This window comes from Erythrolamprus reginae, chromosome 12 (genome assembly GCF_031021105.1).
Source record: "Erythrolamprus reginae isolate rEryReg1 chromosome 12, rEryReg1.hap1, whole genome shotgun sequence".
Lineage (NCBI taxonomy): Eukaryota > Metazoa > Chordata > Lepidosauria > Squamata > Dipsadidae > Erythrolamprus > Erythrolamprus reginae.
In genome coordinates, this window is record NC_091961.1 from 12,517,671 (window position 1) to 12,543,092 (window position 25,422).

The window sequence follows — 25,422 nt, forward strand, 5'->3', positions numbered from 1 at the left end:
ATATTAGACATAAGATTACTTTAATTGAGCAAAAGGAATTTGCAGAACAAATAAAATTAGCTAAGCAAAAAAAAATTGAGCAAGGAAATAAACCCGGTCGCTGGTTGGCACACAAATTGAGAAAGGATAATTATAGAAAAGTAGAAGATAAATCGGGTATCATATAACACAATAAAGAACGGGGGGGGGGGGAATAGAATGGGAATTCTTTAAGAAATTATACACACATGAAGAGGTAGAAGAGGGTAAAATTCACGGAGAATTCACGGAGAGGGGCGGCATACAAATCTAAATAATAAATAAAAATAAATAATAAAATAAGAGACTTTATAAAATCTGTAAATATGAAGCAACACATTGAAGAAAAACAAACCTTAAATAGACTGATAACAATCACTGAATTACAAGCAACAATAAAAAAAGGTCCGGTACAGTGTTCCCTCTAATTTTTTGGGGGGTGGGCGGAAAAGTATAGTGTCTGAGCGGCAGTCCCTTCGGGACTGGGCGGCACAGAAATAATAAACAAACAAACAAACAAACAAACAAACAAAAAACCCACCCTGTTTTGCCTCAGAGAATTTCAAAATAAAATCCTGTACTGTGTGTCCATAAAAGTGAGCTCATAATAGGGCAACTCTATTGTTCTGTCTGGGTCCCCCCAGACACCAACACCAACTAAAAAGAGTATCCAGACACACTGGTACAAAGCAAAGGCAGTTTATATATTTGAAAGCAAACACAGGTAACAAAAACTGTTCTTACAGACAGGAACGTTATGAAGCTTCACAGAGGTTTCACGACGGCCAGGCAATAAAACAGGATTCTTGCTGGCAAAAACAACACTGGAGGTAATAAAACCCACGCCTCCCCCAAGTCTTCAGCCTTCGAAGCTACAAGCCAGGATCAGAGACGCCAAGAATCGAAGCAAGGTCACAGGACTCCCAATTGATAACTCTCCACAATACAGTAAGGGCGGGCCTGCCTTTTCAACCCTGCTGAGGAGAACCACACCCAAAACCAGCTGTTACCAATTCAGGGATGGAAATACCTTGCTAATTGGCCCCTTCTTTGGGCTGCCCGTCTCTGCCTCATATCTATGATAGCCTGGGCGTCTTCATCTAATGAATCCAGGCTACTCGCTGGGGAGAGCCCCCCAGGGGGTCTCAGGCTGCTCTCCCTCCTCCTGTTCCTCTTCTGCCTGGTCCTCCCCCTCCTGTTCATCGTCCTCCCCCTCTGAGCATGGATCCGGCAGAGTTCCAGCCGTTCCCTGAGGAGCCTCAGGCTGAATCACAACATCTATCAATATCAAAATGCCACTTAGTTGAGCTAGTTTCAAACTAGATTTTGATTTTCTTTCTCTCTTCCTTACTCCCATTCTTTTTCTTTCTCTTTTCCTTCCTCTCTTTTTTCTGTTTCTCTCTCTTCCTCTCTTCCTCTCTCTCTCCTTCCCTCTCACTCTTTCCCTCTTGGCTTCTGGGCAGGTTTGAAAAACTCTGAGTTGATGATGATTTTTAAGTGAGCCATGGCTCACTGCTCAGCTTAGAGGGAACTATGGTCCGGTATACCGGTTGAATTCTTTAAGCAAGAAATAAATATAATAGAAACAAATATGTTAGAGATATTTAATGAAATAATCCATCAGGTGAAATTGCCACCCTCATGGTCTGAGGCTTGAATAACATTGATCCCTAAGACAGATAAAGATAAGGAAAAAATTCAAAACTATACTGACTACAAAATATTTATCACAATATTTGCAACAAGGATAAAAAAAAATTAGATCAAATAATACACAAAGACCAAAACGGGCTTTTACCTCAAAGTCAGGTCAGAAATAACTTGAGAACAATACACTCGAATACTATGAAAACAACCCGGGAAAGCAGATGGCATTGGTTTTTCTTGATTCAAAAAAAGTGTTTGACAATGTGAACTGGAGATTTATTAAGATACAATTAGAAGGAATGAAATTCGGCCCGAAACTTGTAACACCAGGTTAAGGCTGAAATATCATAAGCAGCTGCAACACTTGAATGGTTGTGAGTAGAGTTGTGAGTTAATGAAAGCATGGGGAAAATGTGTTGTAAAGTGTTTCTGCCTAACTTCAACTACTTTTCACAAGATCAACTTGACATCTATACCCTTATGGTTGGGCATGGGGAAATTGGAACTTATAATCATTAACATCTTGAAGACCACAGGTTCTTCATCTTGAGGTACAGCAGGCTCTTACACAGTTCTCAAATAGTTTTAATGCAGGTAGGCCTTGATTTACAACCATTTGTACAGTGACCATTCGAAGTTACAATGACACTGAAAGAAATGATTTATGACTGTTTTTCTTACTTATGATCATTGCAGCATCCCCATGAACATGTGGTCAAAACTGACTGATATTTATGATGGTTGTAGTCCCCTTTTGCAATCTTTTGACAAGCAATGGGGAAGCCAAATTCAATTAACAACCATGTTGTTAATTTAACAACAGCAGTGATCCACTTAACAACTGTGGCAAGAAAAGATGTGAAATGGCAAGAACTCATTTTAACAACTGTATTGTATTGGCAGTTCTGTGCTAGCAAAAACTTCCGAAGAGAAGGATTTAGGGGTAGTGATTTCTGAAAGTCTCAAAATGGGTGAACAGTGCAGTCAGGTGGTAAGGAAAGCAAGTAGAATGCTTGGCTGCATAGCTAGAGGTATAACAAGCAGGAAGAGAGAGACATTGATCCTGCTGTAAAGAGCACTGGTGAGACCACATTTGGAATACTGTGCTCAGTTCTGGAGACCTCATCTACAAAAAGATATTGATCAAATTGAACAGCTACAGGCTACAAAAATGGTGGAAGGTCTTAAGCATAAAACATATCAGGAAAGACTTAATGAACTTAATCTGAATAGTCTGGAGGACAGAAGGGAAAGGGGGGACATGATCGAAACATTTAAATATGTTAAAGGGTTAAATAAGGTTCGGCAGGGAAGTGTTTTCAATAGGAAAAGGAACACAAGAACAACAATCTGAGGTTAGTTGGGGGAAAGATTACAAGTAATGTGAGAAAATATTATTTTACTGAAAGACCAAGTAGATGCTTGGAACAAACTTCCAGCAGACGTGGTCGGTAAATCCACAGTAACTGAATTTAAACATGCCTGGGGTAAACATACAGTAGTCCCTCGCTATATCGCGCTTCACCTACTGCGGCTTCACTTCATCGCGGGTTTTCAAGAAATATTAATGAGGAAAATCATTCCCGGATCTTCGCTGGTTCGCGGGTTTCTGAGGAAGTTGATCGGCAGATTTAAACAGCCCGCGGAACTCGATCGGCAGGGTTTTCAAAAAAAATATATCTAAAATTGTAAATACTGTATTTAAGTACTGTATCTAAAATAAATACTGTGTGGGAAGGATTTATAAACACTTAAAACAATGAAAACGTACCAAACAATTACAATATAAATACTTAAATAAGTACTATCAGTCGATAAATTCCCCATCACGGATTTCACCTATCGCGGCCGGGTCTGGAACGTAACACCAGCAATAGGTGAGGGCTTACTGTATATCCATCCTAAGATAAAATACAAGAAATAGTACAAGGGCAGACTAGATGGACTGTGAGGTCTTTTTCTGCCGTCAATCTTCTATGTTTCTATGTCTTGTTTAACAGACATTTTGTACTCAATTGTGGTCATAACCCGAGGACTACCTACATGCCTTCTTTTCCAGGTCCCATGATACAACCTGTAATACTGTATTCCAGTGAAGGGCTACCAAAATTTTTGCTACCACACTGTGGGTGTGGCTTATGCTGTACTGCAGGCCACTGAAGCTGACTGTAGATCTGTAAGTCAGCGGTTCAAATCTCATCACCGGCTCAAAGTTGACTCAGCCTTCCATCCTTCCAAGGTGGGTAAAATGAGGACCCGGATTGTGGGGGCAATATGCTGGCTCTGTTAAGAAGCGCTATTGCTAACATGTTGTAAGCCGCCCTTAGTCTAAGGAGAAAGGTGGCATAAAAATTGAATGAATGAATAAATAAATAAATAAATAAATAAGATGCCATGCATTTTCTTTCAACATCCTACTGTGTCCCCCCCCCCCCGGTCCGGGCAGCAGCCCACCTCTTCTGTATTCCAAACTCTCCAGACAGCAGGGACAGTTGTAAATCTGGAAGGAATTGGAATGAGATAACCATTATTTATCATTTACTGACAGCATTCCTTCTTTCCATTCCTCTCTAAAATTCTAATTAGCTTTTGTGCTACTTATTTATTCAAAACTAGCTGATTACCCGGTGTGGCCCAGGTATTTATTTATCCCAATCTTGTATTAAACAGGAAAAGGAATGAATTATACCCAAAGTGTCAAATCAAAGCAATTTTATTTACAAGCTTTTAAAAGTATAAGGACCTGGCCCAAATCCTAGCTACAGAACCTGTGAACAACTGCAGAATTTAGAAGTGCCATTTCCTTGCCTCCACCACCACCCATTTTACCATTTCTTTACCATTTGCCATTTCAGCGACCAACGTCTTAGAAGAACTTGAATGATTAAAGACAAATAAGGCAATGGGTCCAGATGGCATCCACCCCAGAGTTCTTAAAGAACTCAGATCTGTGATTGCTACCCCCCTGACTGTTTTGTTTAGCCAATCCCTTTTAACAGCAGGTGTTTCTGATGATTGGAGAATGGCCAGTGTTGTGCCTATCCACAAGAAGGGCAGTAGAGAAGAAGCTGGTAACTACAGGCCAGTTAGCTTTACATCATTTATAGTTATGGAGACTCTACTCAAAAAGAGGATAAATCAGCATCTAAAAACCAATAACTTATTGGACCCAAACCAGCATGGCTTTACTGAAGGCAAATCATGCCAGATAAATCTCATTGATTTCTTTGACTATTTCACAAAGGTGTTGGATGATGGTGGTGCTGTGGATATTGCCTATCTGGACTTCTGCAAAGCTTTGATACGGTTCCACATAAAGAGCTGATAGATAGGTTAGTGAAGATTGGACTTAATACCTGGATAATTCCGTGGATTGGCTGAAGCGCAGATATCAGAGGGTTGTTATTAATGGCGAGTATTTTGAGCAGAGACTGGTTACAAGCGGTGTGCCACAAGGGTCTGTTCTGGGTCCTATTCTTTTTAATATGTTTGTTTTTAACATGACATAGGGGAAGGTTTGGTAAGGGAAGGTTTTCCTATTTGCTGATGACTTTAAAGTGTGCAATAGGGTTGATATCCCTGGAGGCATCTGTAATATGGCAAATGATTTAGCTTTACTAGATAAGTGGTCAAAGCAATGGAAACTGCAGTTTAATGTTTTCAAATGTAAAATAATTCACTTGTGGAAAAGGAATCCCTAATCTGAATATTGTATTGGCAGTTCTGTGTTAGCAAAAACTTCAGAAGAGGAGGATTTAGGGGCAGTGATTTCTGAACAGTGGGTGAACAGTGCGGTCAGGTGTTAGGGAAAGCAAGTAGGCATAACAAGCAGGAAGAGGGAGATTGTGATCCTGCTGTATAGAGCACTGGTGAGACCACATTTGGAATACTGTGTTCAGTTCTGGAGATCTCACCTACAAAAAGATATTTATAAAACTGAACAGGTCCAAAGATGGGCTACAAAAATGGTGGAAGGTCTTCAGCATAAAATTTATCAGGAAAGATAGTCTGGTGGACAGAAAGGGCCCCTCTTCGGAGAGGGGCGGCATACAAATCCAAATAATAAATAAATAAAATAAATAATAAATAAGGTTCAGGAGAGAAGTGTTTTTAATAGGAAAGTGAACACAAGAACAAGGGGGCACAATCTGAGGTTAGTTGGGGGAAAGATCAGAAGCAATGTGAGAAAATATTATTTTACAAGTTTGTTCCAAGCATCTACTTCTCTTTCAGTAAAATAATAAATATCACGTTACTTCTAATCTTTCCAGAAATCATCCACATCGGTCACATCTCTGTCCCCTTTACCTAGTTTAAATGCCTGTCCAAAAAAGATCTGAACTCCTCACCAAGCACCTTGGTACCTCTGTATGATGGATGCAAACCATCCCTCTTAAACAACTCCCTATTAGACCACCTACTAACATCATGACTAACATATCCATAACCTTCAGCTTTACACCACTGCCTTAACCATTAAACTCTGCAATCCTTCTGATCACAAACACGTAACACTTCTGAGAAAGTCACTGAATCAGTGATTCTGGCCAGCTCCACACTAAGACATTGGAAATCTCTTTTTACTCGGTTAACATTTCCCTGGGACAAATCATTTGTGCCAAGATGCACCACCATATCAACTTTATTATCTTTAATTACAGCCTTCACAATATATGTAATCCGCCTCCTGTCCCTGCTGGCAGTTGGCAAACTTATCAAGTTTTCTTTCTGTTAACTGCAACAAACTCAAACTCAACCCAGACAAGACGGAGTGGCTGTGGATCTTGCCTCCCAAGGACAATTCCATCTGTCCGTCCATTACCCTGGGGAGGGACTATTGACCCCCTCAGAGAGGGTCCGCAACTTGGGCATCCTCCTCGATCCACAGCTGACATTGGAACATCATCTTTCGGCTGTGGCGAGGAGGGCATTTGCCCAGGTTCGCCTGGTGCACCAGTTGTGGCCCTATTTGGACAGGGAGTCATTGCTCACAGTCACTCATGCCCTCATCACCTCGAGGTTCGATAACTGCAACGCTCTCTACATGGGGCTACCTTTGAAAAGTGTTCGGAAACTTCAGATCGTGCAGAATGCAGCTGCGAGAGCCATTGTGGGGCTTCCTAGATTCGCCCACGTTTCTGCAACACTCCGCGGCCTGCACTGGCTGCCGATCGGTTTCCGGTCACAATTCAAAGTGTTGGTAATGACCTTTAAAGCCCTAAATGGCATGGGGCCAGAATACATCCGGAACCGCCTTCTACCGCACAAATCCCAGCGGCCGATAAGGTCCCACAGAGTTGGCCTTCTCCGGGTCCCGTCGACCAAACAATGTCATTTGGTGGGCCCCAGGGAAACAGCCTTCTCTGTGGCGGCCCCGGCCCTCTGGAATCAACTCCCCGCAGAGATTAGAACGGCCCCCACCCTCCTTGTCTTCGCAAATTACTCAAGACCCACCTTTATCGCCAGGCATGGGGGAGTTAAGATATTCCTTCCCCTAGGCCATTACAAGTTATGCATGGTATGTTTGTATGTATGTTTGGTTTTTATAATAAGGGTTTTTTATTAAATTGGATTATTACATGTTGTTCTTTTTATCCTTGTTGTTAGCCGCCCCAAGTCTGCGGAGAGGGGCGGCATACAAATCCAATAAATAATAATAATAAATAATAATCATTATTATTATGCAGTATTTGATAGGAAGCAGGAGAAACTGAAAGACGTTAGAGAAGTTAACTGTGTGGCCTACAGCCTGCCTCGTGCCTAACAAGTAGCCTATTGCCTTTTGTCAGAGAAAGAACCTATGGCCAGGAAAGGTTACATTGGCTATGAAAGTTTGTGTGTGGATGCCTAGGCATGTATGTATGTCTCTGAATGCCAGTAAGTGAACTTTATTATAGACCTATTATATGTAGAAAATCACAAGGAAATATATTAGGATTCTGTCATCTGACTCTACAAGAAAATGAATAATTGACACCCATCAGGATAGAAGTCCCAGCCCATGCACAATTGGTATGCACATCAGTTTTTAAACATGATGTATTGTTGTTGCTTGATAGCAGAAGAAACCTCACTCTGGGATTCTCCAAAAGTATTGGACTAAAATTTGCATAGTCCAGCCGAATTGGGGTGGGGGGCAGGGATCACGTTGGGGTCACCAGATGTTGACATTAAGTGAGGAAGGAGGCAAGCATCATCTTCTGGGGAAGGCAATCCTGTCCTGGACAAGGCCTTGCAACCCCTTTTATTGTCCTCAGTAGCATTAGTCATCAGGTTACATCTCATTGGATCTTATTGGATATTTTAAAGCATGGTTTGCCTCATGTTTGCCTCGTGGACAGTGAACGATCAATTGATGTTGTAGCTTAAAGCATTGCCTACATGCTTTATGGAGGTCTCCTCCAGAGCTGTTTGCAACTGAAAAGGAAGCAGGTGGGGTGTATGGAATGTCACGAAGACAAGAATTATACAGGCCAGAGAGCTTAACACAGAATGTCGCAAATTTTTTCCTAGCTCTAAAATTTTACAGGCTTGTTTTCATTGAATTAAAAATGTATAAAAAGATGTAATCATATAAAGAGGCAATGAGGTAAAGATGATAATTAATTTAATTTTTAATTGGTTTTAACTACAAAAAAAATTATAATGTCAAAGGGAATGGATTTCGGGTTGGAGTTAAAATTCTTTAATGAAAAGGGAATTACTTAAAGTGAAAAAAGTTACATATGTTGCATATAATGTTCAATTGAGATATTTTTCTATTTCTAAAATTACTTTTTGGGTAAAATTTTAAATATAAATTTTGAAATAGGGAAAGAATGGAAAAATAAAATTGAAAATGGCTTATGATTTTTAAGGGATTATTAATATTAATGAAGTGTATAATTTTACTGTTTTATTTATTAGGACAGGGGCGGTCTAGAGGTAGCGCTGGGGGGAAATTAAAGAGGATATTAACTGGAATGAAAGGCACTGTTAATAAGATCTTATTATGAATATTAAATAGGGAATAACTAAGGATTATGAATTAATAATGGAATTAATCGAGGATGAGTAATGAACTGAATTATGATACATAAATATACAGAAACTGGAGTATGATACTGAATGTATTGAATTAGAACTACAAGAATTATGAAAACTGAAGTTAAGGAAGATTTTCTTTGATTATGCTTCTTTTAAAAAAAGAGAAACTATCTCAGTGGTAACCATTGAAAATAGAACTTATGGAATAATAGAAGATACAAACTTTAATTTAAAAAGATGTACTATGAGGATATTATTATTTTATGTAAGATTATAATTTAACTTCGACTAAGGAAGAAGAATTTCTTTTTTTATCCATTGGGTTCAATATATTTAGAGTAAGACATGATGATTCTGCTGGGTATGCAGCGATAAAATTAGAGTAGGGCATAAGATTCAGCTGGGTATGCAGCAACTTTCCTAGAAGTTGATTCCAATGGGTTAACGGGATTTTTTTCTTTTTTCTTTTTTTGTTGTTCTCTTTTTTCTAAGAAATAGGGCATGTGGATTATACTGGGTTTACAGTGATACATTTAGAATAGGACATGATGATTCCACTGGGTATGCAGCAGTATATTTAGAAATAGGGCATGAGGATTCTGCTGGATACCCAGCGATAAAATTAGAGTAGGGTAAGATGATGTCACAGATTATAGACAATGCAGAAGGTTAGGAAGAATTTATTTGTTGCAAGATCTAGGTCTTTAGGCTTAGAGTGGGTTGGAGGATTTTAGTGCTGCATGGCTGAACCTTAAAGTTTTGTATGTTTTGATGGTGTTATGTTGATTTATTTGGGTTGTTGGTAAGAAGAAGAGGAAAGATCCCTTTTCTTTCTCTTTCTTCCCTTTTGTGTTTGGTCTTCTTTTTTCTTCTTTTTCTCACTACTTGGGTTTTCTCTATTTTTTCACAATTTCCCTTTTTAAAATTCTTTTTTGTTTACCTTTAATTTTATGTCTTTACTTTTTCCTTTCATAATTCCTTTATAAAGGAATTATTTTTAATTAGGTTTAATAATTTGGTTAATTTGGCAATATTTTGAGATGCTATTCGGCTTCCCCCCCCCCCCTTGATTGTTATTGGAAAGCATTTTTGGGTATTTTTTTCTTTAGATATTTTCTTTTAATGTGCATTTATGGAATGTCACGTAGACAAGGATTATACAGGCCAGAGAGCTTAATACAGAATGTCACATATATCTAGCATGCTTTGCCAGCACTAGGGTGCACTATTCTGTCTGCACAATACCCCCCAACCCCTGTGCATGCGTATGCGACTTCCCCTGCTCCCCATTTTGGGCTTAGCACACTTCCCGGGACCAAAAACGGGCCATGAGCCCTGAGTCTGCGGAGAGGGGCGGCATACAAATCTAAATAATAAATAAATAATAAATAAATGATGAAAAATGTGCCGCGGCTCCGAAAAGGTTGGGAAACACTGCTCTAGGAGTCGGGTAGGTGCTAACTTTCTACAGCAGGAAGTGGCACCATCCATCATTGTGTCTCTGAGCAGAGGGTGCTTTTTTTTTAATCCTGGCAACAGGAGTTTTCTTGTGCAGGTTTTTCAGCAGTGGTTTGCCATTGCCTCTTTCCGGAGGTTGAGAGACTATGACTGGTCCAAGGTCATCAACCTGGCTTTGTGCCTAAGATGAGACTAACTCAGACCTTACAGACTAACAGAGTTGGAAAAGATCTTGTTGGTCATCTAGTCAAGGGATTACTAACATTTTTCTTGTCATGTGCCAAAGGCATGTGCATGCACATGCAAGAGCCTGTGCATATGCTAACACCCATAATGCACCCCCTATGCATGCACAAATCACATACACATACACTTGACTTCCCCTGCTCCCCGTTTGGGGCCTAGCATAGCGCCTGGGACCAAAAACAGGCCATAGGTTTTGTACTTAGCAGGCCTCTCTACTATTATAGGTGTTATGTCAGTCTTGTCTGCAGCTTTATTTCTCTTTGGCATTTATCTCCATTTTTTTGTGATGTATTTCCTGTCTCTCTAGGATTTACCTCCATTTGCTCCTGTGAGACACTTCCTGTTCCTGTTGTATGTGTGTTTATACATTCTCGATACCTTGTGTAGCATTTTAACTGCATTTTGATTAAAACTAACTGAAATACCTGTAGCCACCTGGGACCAAAACCTCCTACTTCTGTGCTCCCCCTTACCCCCCGTGCATACGTCACTCATGCTCCCCATCCCAAAAATCATCTGTCTGGTGGGAGGCATGAGTGAGTCTATGCAGAATAGAGCTGATGTGGCCAGCAGCTCACATGCCTGCAGAAAGGGCTCTGTGTGCCAGTTGTGGCACACGTGCCATAGGTTCACCATGATGGCCTTATATCATTCTGGTCAAATGGTTCTCCAGTCTATTAAGCAAGAGGGATTGATCCCCTTTGTCTTCAACTACAGGCCAGAATAAGAAATTCATGAACTTTGATATCAAGAGCCTAATGTTGAGATTGGGAACTGATTTTGCTGAACCAGATTTGGCCTACTGAGGCACTATGTTAGAATTATTCTTTAAACAAGATTGCTACAAACACTTTGCTCTTCCCAAACTTTGCTTTACTTTCTTACTGTTTTATTTAGTCCCTTGAGGTTTAGGATGCAAAAGCTGACATGGCCTTCTTGTTGTTTTTAAAATCAAATATTTTACCAAATGTTTGTGTTTTTTATTTCTTCATTATATACAACAAAGCTGAGAAATATTACTGGTAGAAACCAGAGGTGGGTTTTAACTTACCTCACTTCCAGTTCACTTCCTCCCCCGCTATGTGGATACGCATGCACAGTGCAAAACCCCGCCCCCTAAAATTTTTGAATCCCCGCCGAAAACAAAATGGCAATCCAGTTTCTGCACATGCGCAGAAGGAAAAAAATAAAAAAAACCAATTTAAAAAATATGGCGGCACCCATGGACCAGCACCGACTGATCTGGTTTGGGAATTCACCCCTGCTAGAAACACACTAACTACTGGAATTCAGCTTGAAGTTTGAAGATGCCATAGTCATTTAATTTTAAGACCTAATTGAAAATTGTGCTTTGGGCTATAATAATTTTGTATGTCTTAATGCTTTCAGCTGACAGTGGTTATAAAGGGTACTTTTAAAAAAAGTTTGATGTATTTCAATTGATTTGATGATTGACACTGTGTTTGTACCAGATATAAAATTGTAAGTACAGTAAAAATATAATGATATATGGTCTTCACCTACTGAGTATATCAGGCGATTAAAGGCCAGCTTTAAACATTGTTCTTTAAAAAAAAAACCTAAATTGGGAATGTTGGATTTTGAAGTGACATATCAGTTGTCATTGGGATACTTTGTAACTCTGTAACTATGCATGGGCTTCATTTGTATTTGCAATTTTTTTTAATTAAATGTTTGATATAAAGTTAAAAAATATGAGAAATAAACATTTGTACTATGTTAAATTATTCCTAGCAATACAAGTATATTACTTGTGTATATAAAATCCAAGATTCTGGATCCAAATGGGTCCAGCTTTGTTATTAAGTGGAATGAATCATCTGTGTTCTGTGCACGGCCCTCAGAGTGAACCCACTGACCCAAAAATCCATTATTTTATGACAAAATCAAACTCTTTATTGATAAACACACATAATGAAAAGCAGATTTTAAAATAGCAAGGAAAAAAGATTTATTTTTCTCTTCAGAGCTAAACATAAACAATGTCCAGCAAAGGCGCCAAAGTCAGTGTAATCAGCATTCCTTAGATAACAAATGAGAAATTTAATAAAGAAGATACATACTTAATCGTGCATGTGGTGACAGCAGCTACAATTGCATTTGCATAAAAATAGAAAGCAGCCAAAATCCCATCTGAAGGAGAAGTACTCAAGAAATTTTTGGACTGTGCACAGATGAATAGACTGACAATGAAAATTAAAGATAAGGAAGACACAGAATTTTATAATGTATGGGTAAACTTGAGAACTAGAAAATGAGTATAAATGAATATATATAGAAATTAAATCAGAATGGATGATTTAAAAAGAAGAAAATGGAGAATAAATGGTGTGAGACCCAGGTGACAAAATTATATTTTAAGGAGGCATCATTAGACCAACAGTATATACCTAGAATAAAGAGATAAATGAATAGAAATGATATAAAAATTATGATTTTTGAAGAGATAGCGATAGCTTAAAGATGTGCAGGAATATGTTATCAGTCTGTTAACTATAAGATGAATTAGGATAAGAATCACTCAGGGAAAGGGGAAAAGGGAGAAAGAGGAAGTAGAAAGGTGAAGGGAGAAGAGGAGTGGAGGGAAGTAGGAAGAGGGAGAGAAGGAGTAAGAAGGTAGATGAGGAGATGGAGATAGGGGGAGGGGAGTATAAAGAAATGAAGAAAACAGACTGATAAATAACACCATAAAATAGGTGCAAAATAGGATGTTCAATTATGACTGATTGGATAAAAATGTATAAGTATGTTTGTTACTGATATATTTTATATAAAATGTATAAGTATGTTTGTTACTGAAATATATTTAAGCACGCTCCCAGTGACCATGCTTGCTTGTTCCCGGCGTGTGTGCACGCTCTCATGCGCAAAAGCCAAATCTTGCACACGTGAGATGTTGTCCATTTTCAGCTTTTTTTACTTCCGCGCATGCGCAGAAGGAAAAAAGGCTGAAAATAAGATAAGTGACCTGCTCCACCACTGCCGCCCTCCCACCCTGCCTCTCCAGCAGCTACCCTGCTTGTAACCCCCCCCCACACCGCTTGTAGCAGCTACCCTGCTGGCGCCTCTTCCCCACCCTGCCTGGTGTGCTCCTTAACTTTTGGGGCCTCCTCCACCTTGCTTGCAAAGGGGCTGCACCAAGAAGATAACATGCGGTCTGCAGGCCCGGCAGCCCCGAGCTCCTGCCACGCAGCCTGCTCTATGCTCTCTCGCACCACAGGAATCTCTTGGTGCAGCAATGCTGCCCCGAGCAAGTCATGGTGAGGACAGAGAGCAGGCAATGCAACCAGAGCACGGTGTGTGCACGGTGGTCGGTAATGGAGCTGCACGTGCAGCACAGCTCCATTTCTGCTACCGGAACAATATTCCCCACTGTATATGCATGTATATATGGAAATTGTGGAGAAAAAAAACTTTACAAAAAGAGGGAAAATTAAACAGAAAAAGAAATACTATATTATATCCAAGTTACTGTATTTTTCGGAGTATAAGATGCACCTCCCCCCCAAAAAAGAGGCTGAACATTTGGTGTCTCTTATACTCTGAATGTAGTTTTTTGAAGCTCTTTTCCTTAGCGCTAGTGAGGTGCTAACGATCTTCCCAGCTTGTAGCTTTGTTTTCATTGCTACTTGGAATAAGGTTTTTTCCCAGCCCTACGTCTTTGCAGGCTTGTTTTCATTGCTACTCCCTCCGAAGATTTTTTTCAGCTCTAAGCAAGGGATAAAATAATGTGCTGAAACTGACAAGACTAACAATGCTAGCCCGATGAATACCTGGTAGATTTCCCCCCCTATTTTCCTCCCCCAAAAGTAAGGTGCATTTCATAATCCGAAAAATACAGTAACTTCAAAACTTCTTAGCTCTTAACAAAATAGATGCTAAAGCTAGCTTGAAATTATCTTTCTGACCGTTTATAGCATTAGCAATAGAATTTAGACTTATATACCACTTCATAGTGCTTTTACAGTCCTCTCTAAGCCGTTGGAAATTATCTTTCTCACCTTTTAAAGCTGAATTAAGGCAAGATCCAAATTCTTACAATATTAACTACAGCTGCTAATAGGAGAACTCAAGCAAGAATGTTGAAGAACTGCTTAAAAACACATTACTATGAAGCAGATATTGGTTCCTTCCGATTGAGATTAGTTGTATAGAACCAGTAGCAGGAATTTCCCACCCCTCGCTAGGCACACCCGCCCCTGAATCAGCTCTCTCAGCGGCGCATAGTGGCGTCATCTTGTTTTTCACTTGTGCACAAGGCAGAAGCTATTTTTTGCTTCTGTGCATGCACAGAAGTTTCTAGCACACTGGATGCATGTGCATAAAATATGAACACCCATGCATGGCAGAAAAGAATATTAAAGATAGTATTAGAATTTAAACTCAAAGGTGCTTTTTTTCCAAAAGGCAACTAGATTTTCTTGGGTTTTTTCTTTGAAAACATTTTGCTTCTCATCCAAGGACCTCCTTAGATTAGAACTAAAATGTTTTCAAAGAAAAAAAAAAGTCCAGTTGCCTTTTGAGGGGAGAAAACACCTTGGGACAGCCAACTATGACATGGATATTGAGAATCTATGTAGACAATTTAGAGTTTAAACCAGGGCTTCCCAAACTTGACAATTTTAAGATGTGTGGACTTCAATTCCCAGAATTCCTCAGCCAGCTAAGCTGATTGTAGAATTCTGAGAGTTGAAGACCATGAGTCTTAAAGTTGCCAAGTTTGAAGACCTCTGGTTTAAACCCACTTAGGTATTCAATAACCTTTTAGAGGTTAAGGAAAACAAAGAATGGAAAACAACATGGAACCATGTGGCTTTCAAACAATATTCTCAGTCTACAAATTACTAATGACTGGACAAAACCTCTCACTCATATTGAAGGATAGGGATGACAATTGAAACAAAGGAGGCACTAAAGCAGTTTATCAAGCAGGAGTCCCAGCAACTCCAGGACTACCAGTGATTTCCAGTCTTCTTTCTACAACCCTCAACTTCCATCAGCCCCCCCTCCATCCCTCTCCACAATTGCTGAAAAGTGATAATTCAGCTTTTCACCACTTCGAGATAGGAACCAGTAGGAAACACTCTAATGTCGGTATATCACAGTTTCAAAAAAGTGTTCAGCTCAACATTGCAGTCCATCCAGACGCATGGTTTTTCAGCACCAAGTTTGCAATGCTGTAAACCATGCTTGCCATCAAATGTTGCCTGCCACTCTTTTGAGGTGTGAGAGAGCAAAAATAGTTGATACGTGTGGAATTGTCAACTTAGAGGAGAGCTGTTCAGGAAATAGTAAAACAAAAGACATTCAGTTGTTTGACTCCAATTGTTCAGAAAGTCAGTGTGTTTGAATGGAACCTTCTGTTCAAATCTTGATATATTCATTTTAAATAATCTCAGGAGTCTCTTTCCTTCTTTCCTTCCTTACTTCCCTCCCTCCTTCTCAAAAACAACTTCTACTATCATGTGAACTGCCAAAATATTTCCTGAAAACTGAGCAGAGTCCACTAAAGGATTGAGGCTACAGGAATAGGGGGATTTTCCACCGTCTCCATCTTAGACTTGACAAATACAAAAAAGGAATCACTTTAGACTGATTCATGATGGCAATTGACATTCATTCACAAATAGCCTATGTATTGCATTTCTTTGCATCTGATGCAGTGTCCAGACAACATAAACCATAACTAAATTCTTGCTGGATAGAGAAATATTCCAGATTTGAGATAAGTTAATAGCAACCATGGAAGAGACTTAGGAACCATAGCCCTTAGAAGATCAGGAAAGGAGTGATTAAGGTAATGATTGAAATGGCAAAAGGATGAATGAGAAACAAAGCATTCTCAAAAGAGAAATGCAATTCAGACACAGCATTCTTTGGGAGATTGTGTCCACTGGCTCTTCCAAGACTATTAGCCAAAGCTACTCCTTCTCCATATTTGAACTCACTTTTAATCTCCACTATAGTAGCTCTCTCTAGTTTATTATTATAGTAGCTGCCTGCCATTGTGAAAACAGTCAAGCGGGGGTACATCTCCACGCATTTTTCATTTGCCACCTGTTGCACTAGTCTGGCTTCCAATTCATCTTCAGTTTGGTTTCCAGTGGGCTTGACATATTCCCCTACACACTCACTCAGAAAAACATCTCTTGAAACTGGCTGGATAGAGTTTGGGTGGTAAAATTGGTGGCAAAAGGGTGATGGTTTTAATTCCGCCAACGTTCTTCCTCACTGTCATTAAAACAAAAATACATCTTGGCTATGGGGCTGCCTAAGCTGTAGCTCTCAGGGTCCTCCATGGCAGCATCTACAAAAGGTTTTCCCACTACATATTTCACTTCATCGCCCTTTGGCTTTGAGTCCACTGGGTTGCCATCATCAGGTCTAGAACTGCCTCCTTCTGAAGAACTGGAGAAAGTATGATACTGCTTGATTAAAATTTCTGTCACCACATGTTTCAACACAGTGGCTTCCATCTCGTCCTTTGTTGTATTTCCAGTGGGTTCAAGGTATTCTTTCATTGTGATGTTCACACAGTCTCTCACAAAGATGTCTTGTGGAACAGGCTGGATGTACTGGGGATAGTAAATGTGCTCAGAATAATGATGGCAATTTTGGGACCACCACCACTCCTCATTCGGGTTGTTCAATTGAAAATGTTGATTAGACATGGCATGTTCCAGAATGGAGCCTCCAACAGCTTCTGCCCATTCAATTGCTGCTCCATTCAAATTCTTCAACTTGGGCAGTTTAGGTTTCCAAGATTTGGGATTATACTGTCCCCAGTGAGGATTTTGGGGATCATATGATTGATGTGAGAAAGACCCAGGATTTTTAGGGTTCTCTGGATATCATGATGGATGTGGTGGGTTTGGGGGTTTGACCGAATATGATGGAAGATTTCCTGGTTTTTCTGGGAGGATATGCTGGGTTTTGAGGGTTGACTGAATATGGTGGAGGAAGCGGTGGGTTTGGGGGGTTGACCAAATATTATGGAAGAATTCCTGGTATTTCAGGGATGACTGGATATTCTAGAGGAGGTGGTGGCTTTGGAAGCTCGAACGAATATGGTGGAGGATTTTCTGGTTTTTCAGGGATCAACGAATATGGTGGGAGATATGCTGGGTTTTCAGAGTCGACCCATTGAAGAGGTGATAGGTTTGGGAGGTTGACTGAATATGGTGGAAGATCTTCTGATTTTTCATGGATGAACAGATGTTGTGGAAGATATTCTGGGTTTTCAGGGTAGTCCCATTGAGGAAGTGAAGGAGCTGGTTGTTTTGTGAGGTTGAGAAAATATGACAGAAAATTTCCTGGTTTTTCAATGATGGATGGAAATCCTGGAGCATATGCTGGGTTTTGAGGGTTGACCGGTGGAGGAGGTGGAGGAGGTGGTAGATTTGGGAAGTTGAACGAATATGATGGAAGATTTTCTTGTTTTTCAGATGGAAATAGTTGAAGATGTGCTAGGTTTTGAGGGTTGACCCGTGGAGGAGGTGGTAGATTTGGGAAGTTGAACGAATATGATGGAAGATTTTCTTGTTTTTCAGATGGAAATAGTTGAAGATGTGCTAGGTTTTGAGGGTTGACCCGTGGAGGAGGTGGAGGAGGTGGTGGTTTTGGAGGGTTGACCTGATTTGAGTAGGCAGGCTTCTTCAGTGAAAGATTACCTGGGTTAACAGGTCTATTTGGGGGAAAGGGTCTGCTAAATTTATTTGCATTTCGAAAGGGGATGCTTACTCCTCTAATGGAGACAATCGTCTGGAGCAAAATGAGGAGAATCACAATTGAGCAGGTCAACAGGAATTTTCCCATGGCGACAATTCTGCAAGATAAAATGGGGAAGACATCAAGTTTGAGAGACATGCATGTATGACACAAATGATACAAATTTATCAAAGAGAGCAGTCCCAACAGTGTTTTTCAAGAGGCGACTGAACTTTTGGTTTTTTCCTTGAAGACATTTCACTTCTCATCCAAGAAGCTTCTTCAGCTCTGACTGGATGGTGAGGTATGGAAGGATTTATACTTGTTGCAGACAGCTGGTCATTTACATTCTTTTAGTGAGTCATTAAAGCCAGCTGGAGACTTATCTGTGTCATCAGGGTCTCCTGAGGAGTACAAATTGGTGTGGAGCCTACTTAAAATGTGTTGTTGTACAAGTTCTAAGAAGGTTGTGTAGATTGGAGATAAAATCTGGTAGATTGGAGATAGATGATGTCATATCATCATCACCACCACCACCCTGCTGTTGAGAATATGGACTTTGTTGTCTTCAAGAGAGTGTCTTTTAAATGCAGATGGACTTGAAAAAACACCTTTGGGACAGCCATAATCTGGATAACTAAGAATCTGTATAGACACCAAGGAGACCAGTGTTTTCCCCAAAACTATTTGTGGCAGACAGCTTGTAGAATGAGCAGTCAAGAGAAATTGTAGAGCCTCTTGTCTCCTTAACCGATTAGCTTTAATAAGGAAATTATCCCAAACCCAGGAAAATTATATGCTTCTGGAATCACATGAAATTTGCTAAAAAGATTAAGTAGTTATTCAACTGGACAAAAAATAAAAGCTCAAGTAAGACTAATTCTTAAATATTTTATTCTTGTAGGAGGGAGGCTGGCTTCCTACACCCCAATCCTTACATCTACTTCAATGTAGCACATATGCTTTTGCCCACAGCCCAAGAATCAATGGAAATGTAAGAGTTCAAACTGCAAGATTAAACAAACCCAGCTGGATGACCTATCCTTATAAAAAGGAAGGCAAGGACAAATCACTTCTGAAAATCTTGCAAACCGGGGCTTGAACTACGTACATTTTCCCACAAAAAAACAAAATAGATCAAACAACCAAAACAGTAAGTTTTGCGAAGAATTGGGTGATATTGAAGGACTGGTCCTTCTAGCATTCTTTAGCACATCTTCTGCAGTTACAGTGAATATTATCTTATCCTATCCTATCCTATCCTATCCTACTTATCATATGCTTAGTGATTATAGATGCAATTAACGATTATGGAAAACTGCTTCAATGAAGATCCTGCCATAGAATTTTTTAAAAAAAAATTATTTATGTATTTTTCATATTTACCACTTATATCGGTCAAAGAGAGGCTCTGGACAGTGCACAATATAAGAAATAAAATCAACATCACAATAATTTAAGATTAAAAAGTGTAACGGTATTAAAAAATAACTTGATTAAATCTCCAAGATAGCGATTAGTAGTTGTTAAAAGAGATGGGGAGGGGTTTCTTACAGGGCCAATCAGCCCCACAATGGTGTGAGCCTCTCTGACCCGCACGAAAGGCTGCACAGTTAAATTTTGACCAAGGTTCGATGATTAAGTTTAAGCAGTTCCTAAAAATACAGGAAGACTGAAGACAGAGGACCATCGGTTGTAAAACTGGATCCCTGCCTTTCTTTTAAGTTCTAGTCAACTCTCCTTCTCAATTCTTTCACCAACTATTGGCTCAATACATTTTCATTTTGTTAAACATTTTTCTGTATTTTTAACATCTGCTCCTGGTGTTATGTTATAAAGGAGGAGGAGGAAGATGGCTCCTGTCTTAATCAACACTTATAAGTTTGTGAAGCAAGAATAAATGTACTCAGTGATCCTTGTAAATCTGAACTTGGAGTTTTGACTCCTGTAAAAAAATTATATTCAGCCACACCTGCGTGTTCTCTGTTAACCTGACTCCTGTATGTTGCTCTGAGCTCTTTCAGGAATCATGGCAGGAGGGTCTAACAGGCTGCTCTGGGTCAATTTAAGCAGAAGATTCCCATATGTATTCTAATATGTATACATAGCATACATGTGCATGAATGCTCATTGAACAGTATTTTTTAATTTAATACAACTTACGCTACTTTCTTCTTACTGTGTATGTTTTAATTCTGAATTCATTGTTTTAAATACTTGCTTCTTGTGTCTATCTTTATGTAAGTAAGCTTATATAATCCTTTGTAAACTTCTCTCTGTACTCTTGGAAGACACAACGATACAGGAGGAAAGGGGAAAGGAAAAGGGGAGGGAAGGGTTAGAGTTAAGGTTAGAACATCTCATTCACAGATCAGAATGATAAATGAAGTGCAACAGATTTGGGGAAAAATATTATTTTGCTTAATCTTTAATGTGTTGTGATAAACAGTTTTAGAGGGGGGGTTTTCTGTGTTTGTTTTCTTTTAAGCCTCTCATCTCAGTGTTTCATTCCCATGATTACTTCATTAGAAATATAAATGATGGAAGAAAGAATGTTATGTTACACTTTATGTTGCACAATTTGATCAATAATTTCTTCTTTTAAAGTGTAGTCATGTTTTTTTCACTGTAATACATTTATTTCGCAACTTTTGGCCAGGATGCCTTTACCCAGAAAATATGTGGGCAAGTGTGTTGCAAGCATTTAAATAATTAAGAACATTCTGATGACATGGCACAACATACAGAGTGAAGGAATGTCAATCCAGAAAGTCAGAGCTGCTGTAGAAAAAAGCAGCTATTTAGCTATATTTTTTTATAAATGTAATTGTAACATAAGTACTGGCATCCTGTTCTGAAATTTTTACTGTTCATTCTGTTTACATTAACCCGATTTTTGAAATCGTATCTTCTAATATTAAACTTCAGTAACTGAATTGGAAAATGAAAAGTGCCACCCTAAATGAAGAGTGTAAGGCTATATAATTTTATATGCTCACAAAAGACAACTTTTGAGAACCCTTAAACAGTATGACATTGTGACTTCCTAGATCTATAAATTGCTATAAATTCTATGAAGAAAGGGGGAAAGAATATTAGAGTATTTTCTCCCACTCCTCAAATAAATATGGACTCCAATGACAAAGATTTTTTTTCATGACATGTTCATAGCCTCTACTATACCAATATTTGCCAATACCAATGTTTGAGAGGTTGTCACAGAGAGGAGGGGATCAAGCTATTTTCCAGAGCACCTGACGGCCAGACAAGGAACAATGGATAGAAACTGATCAAGGAGAGATTCAACCTAGAAATAACAAGGAATTTTTTGACAGTGAGAATAATCAACCAATGGAAATGACGTTGCCATTGGAATTTGTGGGAACTTCCTCACTTGAAACGTTCATGAAGAGATTGTTCTCCCATTTGTCAGAACTATTGTAGGTCTTCTGCTGGAATGGGGGGTTGGACTAACCTACAAGGTCCCTTCCAACTCTGTTAATCTATTAAACTGTTTGTTAAACTAATATACAAAGCCATATGATTCAGGGATGTCTAGTCTAACAAAAGAGAAGTCATAGCAGACTTCCATTATTTGAGAGACTATCACAGGGTGCATAAGCCTACTTGGCCAACTTGAGGACAGGACAAGAAATGATGGGTGGAAAATTATTAAAGAGAAATCCAAACTGGAGGTCTACAAGGAGAGACTAGACAGAAATTTGTTTGGAATGGTTTAGGATCTCCTGTCACATGCAGAGGTTGGATTAGAAGGCTTCTAAGGCCCTTTCCAACCATGTTATTCTATGCTCTATGAGTTCTTTGTTATCAAATCCAAATTTTGGGGAGCATTAAGAGCACTCTCTTCCTCTCATCCTTCTTAGCATCCTGAAACTTCTTTACATCTTTTGTGGAATAAATGGAATAAAACACGTAGTAAGGTTTGTTGTTGGCTAAAAGTTCCAACTTAATTCCCTAAAAATTATTCCCCAGGACACAGCAAGGAGGACACAAAGGGTATGTGCTTTCTCGTGAAAAATGGCTAAAAGAAATAACCCAGCAAGAAATTAAGAAAACACCAGAATTCTTTTAATTAGGTATTTCAAATAAGAAATATAAAAAAGACATATATTATCTAATAATCCACATTTTAGTAGCAGCTAGGATAGCTTTCGCTCAAAAATGGAAAGACTTTGAGACCCCAAAAGAAACAGACATATTTAAGAAAGTTTTAGAATGTGCTGAGCTTGACATGATGACGAGAAGGTTGAAAAACCAAGAAGAATCAGAATTTTATGAGGTTTGGCAAAAGGTATATATCTGGTGGGATAGAAAGAAACAGAGATAACCTTATTTTTACACTACTTTAAATATAATTGTACCTAGTATTTATATTGTATTAGATAGTGATTATTCACAATATAAAGATAAACTCCTTCTTTCCTCCTCTACTATTTCTCTTTTTTTCTTCATAGTTCATTTTAAGTTACAATCTTAAAATTTCTACATATTTTTAAATGTTTTAGATGTGTTTTTACTTATCATCTTACAATTAATATTTCTAAGTATTTTATAAACAATGATAGAGTTAATTTCTTTTCTTTTTTACTTATTACAAATATAAAGATGACTTCTACTTTGAGAGGAGCGATTGTTGCTCCACTAAATGTTACACGTACTGTATGTTTTGTCTGTCTTTGCAACTTAATTAAAAAGATCTCATTCAACAAGTTGATTCATAAACGAGAGCAAATGTATCTCACTTTCCTATTTGTATCTTCTCACTTTTGTCTCACTTTTGTCTGCCTGTTCTCCTTCCTCTGGGTTTTTTTTTTTCATCCATTTGTATGCTGTAAGCCTCTTTTAGTAAAAAAAATAATTGAAGAACTTGTGTTATTCTTCATACCTTAGATGACACCAGGTTAGTCATTTTGTTCATCTAGCACTGGTGAAATCCATTTTTTTTACTACTGGTTCTGTGGGCGTGGTTGGTGGGCAGGTGTGGCTTGGTAGGTATGGCTGGTGGTTGTGGCAGGGGAAGGATATTGCAAAACCCACATTCCCTCCCCACTCCTGAGGGAGGGGTATTGCAAAATCTCCATTTCCACCTCGCTCTGGGGCCAGAGTATTTGCCGGTTTTCCAGATGACTAAAAATTTCTGTTACAAGTTATCCAAACTAATCAAAATTTCCACTACAGGGTCTCCAGAACCTGTCAGAACCTGCTGGAATTCACTCCTGGTTTAAAGTCATTATTTGTACCAAAGTGTTTCACAACTAGCTATAGATCTATTGATAAAGGCAGGCATCCGTTTAATGCCTAATACCGTTGCTGATCATATCTCTGTGCCAAATCATCGCAAACTGAGTGCCAACTTTTATTACAGAACATGGTAGGGTTAGATCAGAAGATCTCCAAGGTTCTTTCCAAGCCTGTTATTCTCTGTTCCAGAAGCAAAAAAACCCCAAACAACATTGTCTCATCTTTGAATCATATATGAATTGCGAGAGGTTGCTCAATCCTTCCCTAACACTTAGAGCCGTCTTGGCAGGACGGTTTCTAAATACACATACACAAAAAACTTTTTTAAAAATATAGACAAACAAATCATGTCTGCATCCCATCCAGAACTACTATTAATGTTGTAATTTTTTTTCTTCCTCCATTTGCTTTTTATTTAAGAGGAGTTTTGCTCTATCAAAAAGACAAAGTGCAGGTAACCGTGCTGGGCCAGTGGGAACATCCGGCTTTCACTCTATCTATCAAAACAGTCTCTGCTTCTCTGGGCAGGGAAATTCCCAAATATAGCAGCTGCTAGTCAAGAAAATATACCAGATCAAAGACACCTGTGAAGACTTTTTAACAGAAGTGCCTGATTTGATTGCAGTTAATTGCAGAGCCCCTTGAATAGAAATTTCTGAAATTTTCACTGCCTCTTGTTTTTCCTCTATTGCATTATGTAAGGAGAACACAGGGTCCTCCAAGTGGAATTCACCTCAATCCCATGAAATCATCTTTGTTCTTCCAAGCAGTTTATCACCTTAAGAGAGATGTATAACATGAATGGAAACACGCTCCTTCCCAGCAAAGACGGCAGAGGTGTTTTACCTAAATAAGAAACCCGTGGCTTCTCTAATGGGGCTGGCATGTGTGCATTTATTTATCCATTGAATTGTCATGGATCAATGAAAAGTTACTTACCCTCGTGTCAACAAATTGACGAGAGGCTCTTTGAAGACTCTTTCTTCTCAAAGAGGTTGGTTGTGTTCTTTTTTATATCCACAACTCTCCGGATGCTGTGAGTAACAGTAATTTGGGAATCTACACAATTTAGGAACTGCCTCTGAACCAACCCTGTGTTCTAGTAAATAGATTTTAAAAATGACACATTCTATGGGGCTGTTCCTAGAAAGGGAGGAAACTTTTAACAGTTTTGGGCATGTAGCCAAGACTTGCAGCCTTGCTTCTGAGTTTGACACAGTAAATAGAAATGAATGAGAGTTTTCCATTCACCACAAGACCTTTGACTGTATTTCTAGGCTCTGGCTTTAAGTTTCAAGAAAAGGAAGGGTTGGTCCTACCTGATACACTTCTTCTCATTGGTAGGTAGAGTTATCATCCAGGGTGGGTTGACTTCAACTGAGGACGGAGTTTGTTAATTTGAATTGAGGGCCTCTACCTTGCCTGGATCTGAAGTTATGACGAATCCAAAGACACTGACATGACACGACCATCATCAAGTGGAAACCAACAAACTCCACGTGGCCGACATCCTCTCATCAAGTCAAAAAGAAATGTTATACACAAATGAACTATGTACAAAGAGACAATTTCACTGAATTGGCATGGGGTGGAGATATATAACTGGATATCATCAAAATACTGATGATCCCTCACCCATGCCGTCAGATGATCTCACCCAATGGTTTCATGTAAATGTTAAATAGTAGGGGGGGGAGGACAAACCCCTGTGGCACCCCACAAAGGAGAGGCCGAGGGGTGGATGAGTGCCGTCTGGTTATTGAATTAATCCATTTGCTCTGTATAGATAGTCCTTGACTTACAACTCTTTGTTTAATGACTGAATTTGCAATAGCTTACAGCATAGTCATAAGATCAAAATCTGGATACTTGGCAACCAGCATGTACCTTCCCAATTGGTTTCCAACAAGCACAATTAATGAGGAAAGCCAGATTTGTTTAAGGACTGTTTGATTCACTTCAGAAGTCCAGTGATTCACTTTACAAGAAAGAGATGAGAAGCTGTGGGAGAATTTTGGGGGCATTTGTACTATGTGA

The 25,422-nt window shown here is 39.2% G+C and overlaps 1 protein-coding gene across 2 annotated transcripts; it reads right to left on the reverse strand.

Annotated features, from left to right (window-relative positions):
* Positions 1–12,289: 12,289 nt before the first annotated feature.
* On the reverse strand, positions 12,290–24,456 carry LOC139174672 (WAS/WASL-interacting protein family member 3-like). Of its 2 annotated transcripts, XM_070765181.1 has the most exons (3): positions 24,325–24,450; positions 18,018–18,241; positions 12,290–17,903 (listed from the first exon to the last, which is right to left on the reverse strand). In XM_070765181.1, exons 2-3 carry the CDS (start codon positions 18,229–18,231, stop codon positions 17,407–17,409), a joined length of 711 nt encoding a protein of 236 aa, XP_070621282.1. In that variant the 5' UTR covers positions 18,232–18,241; positions 24,325–24,450; the 3' UTR covers positions 12,290–17,406. The 2 variants fall into 2 exon arrangements, with proteins under 2 accessions (XP_070621282.1, XP_070621280.1); XM_070765179.1 differs by having other exon boundaries at positions 12,290–18,241; positions 24,325–24,456.
* Positions 24,457–25,422: the final 966 nt, after the last annotated feature.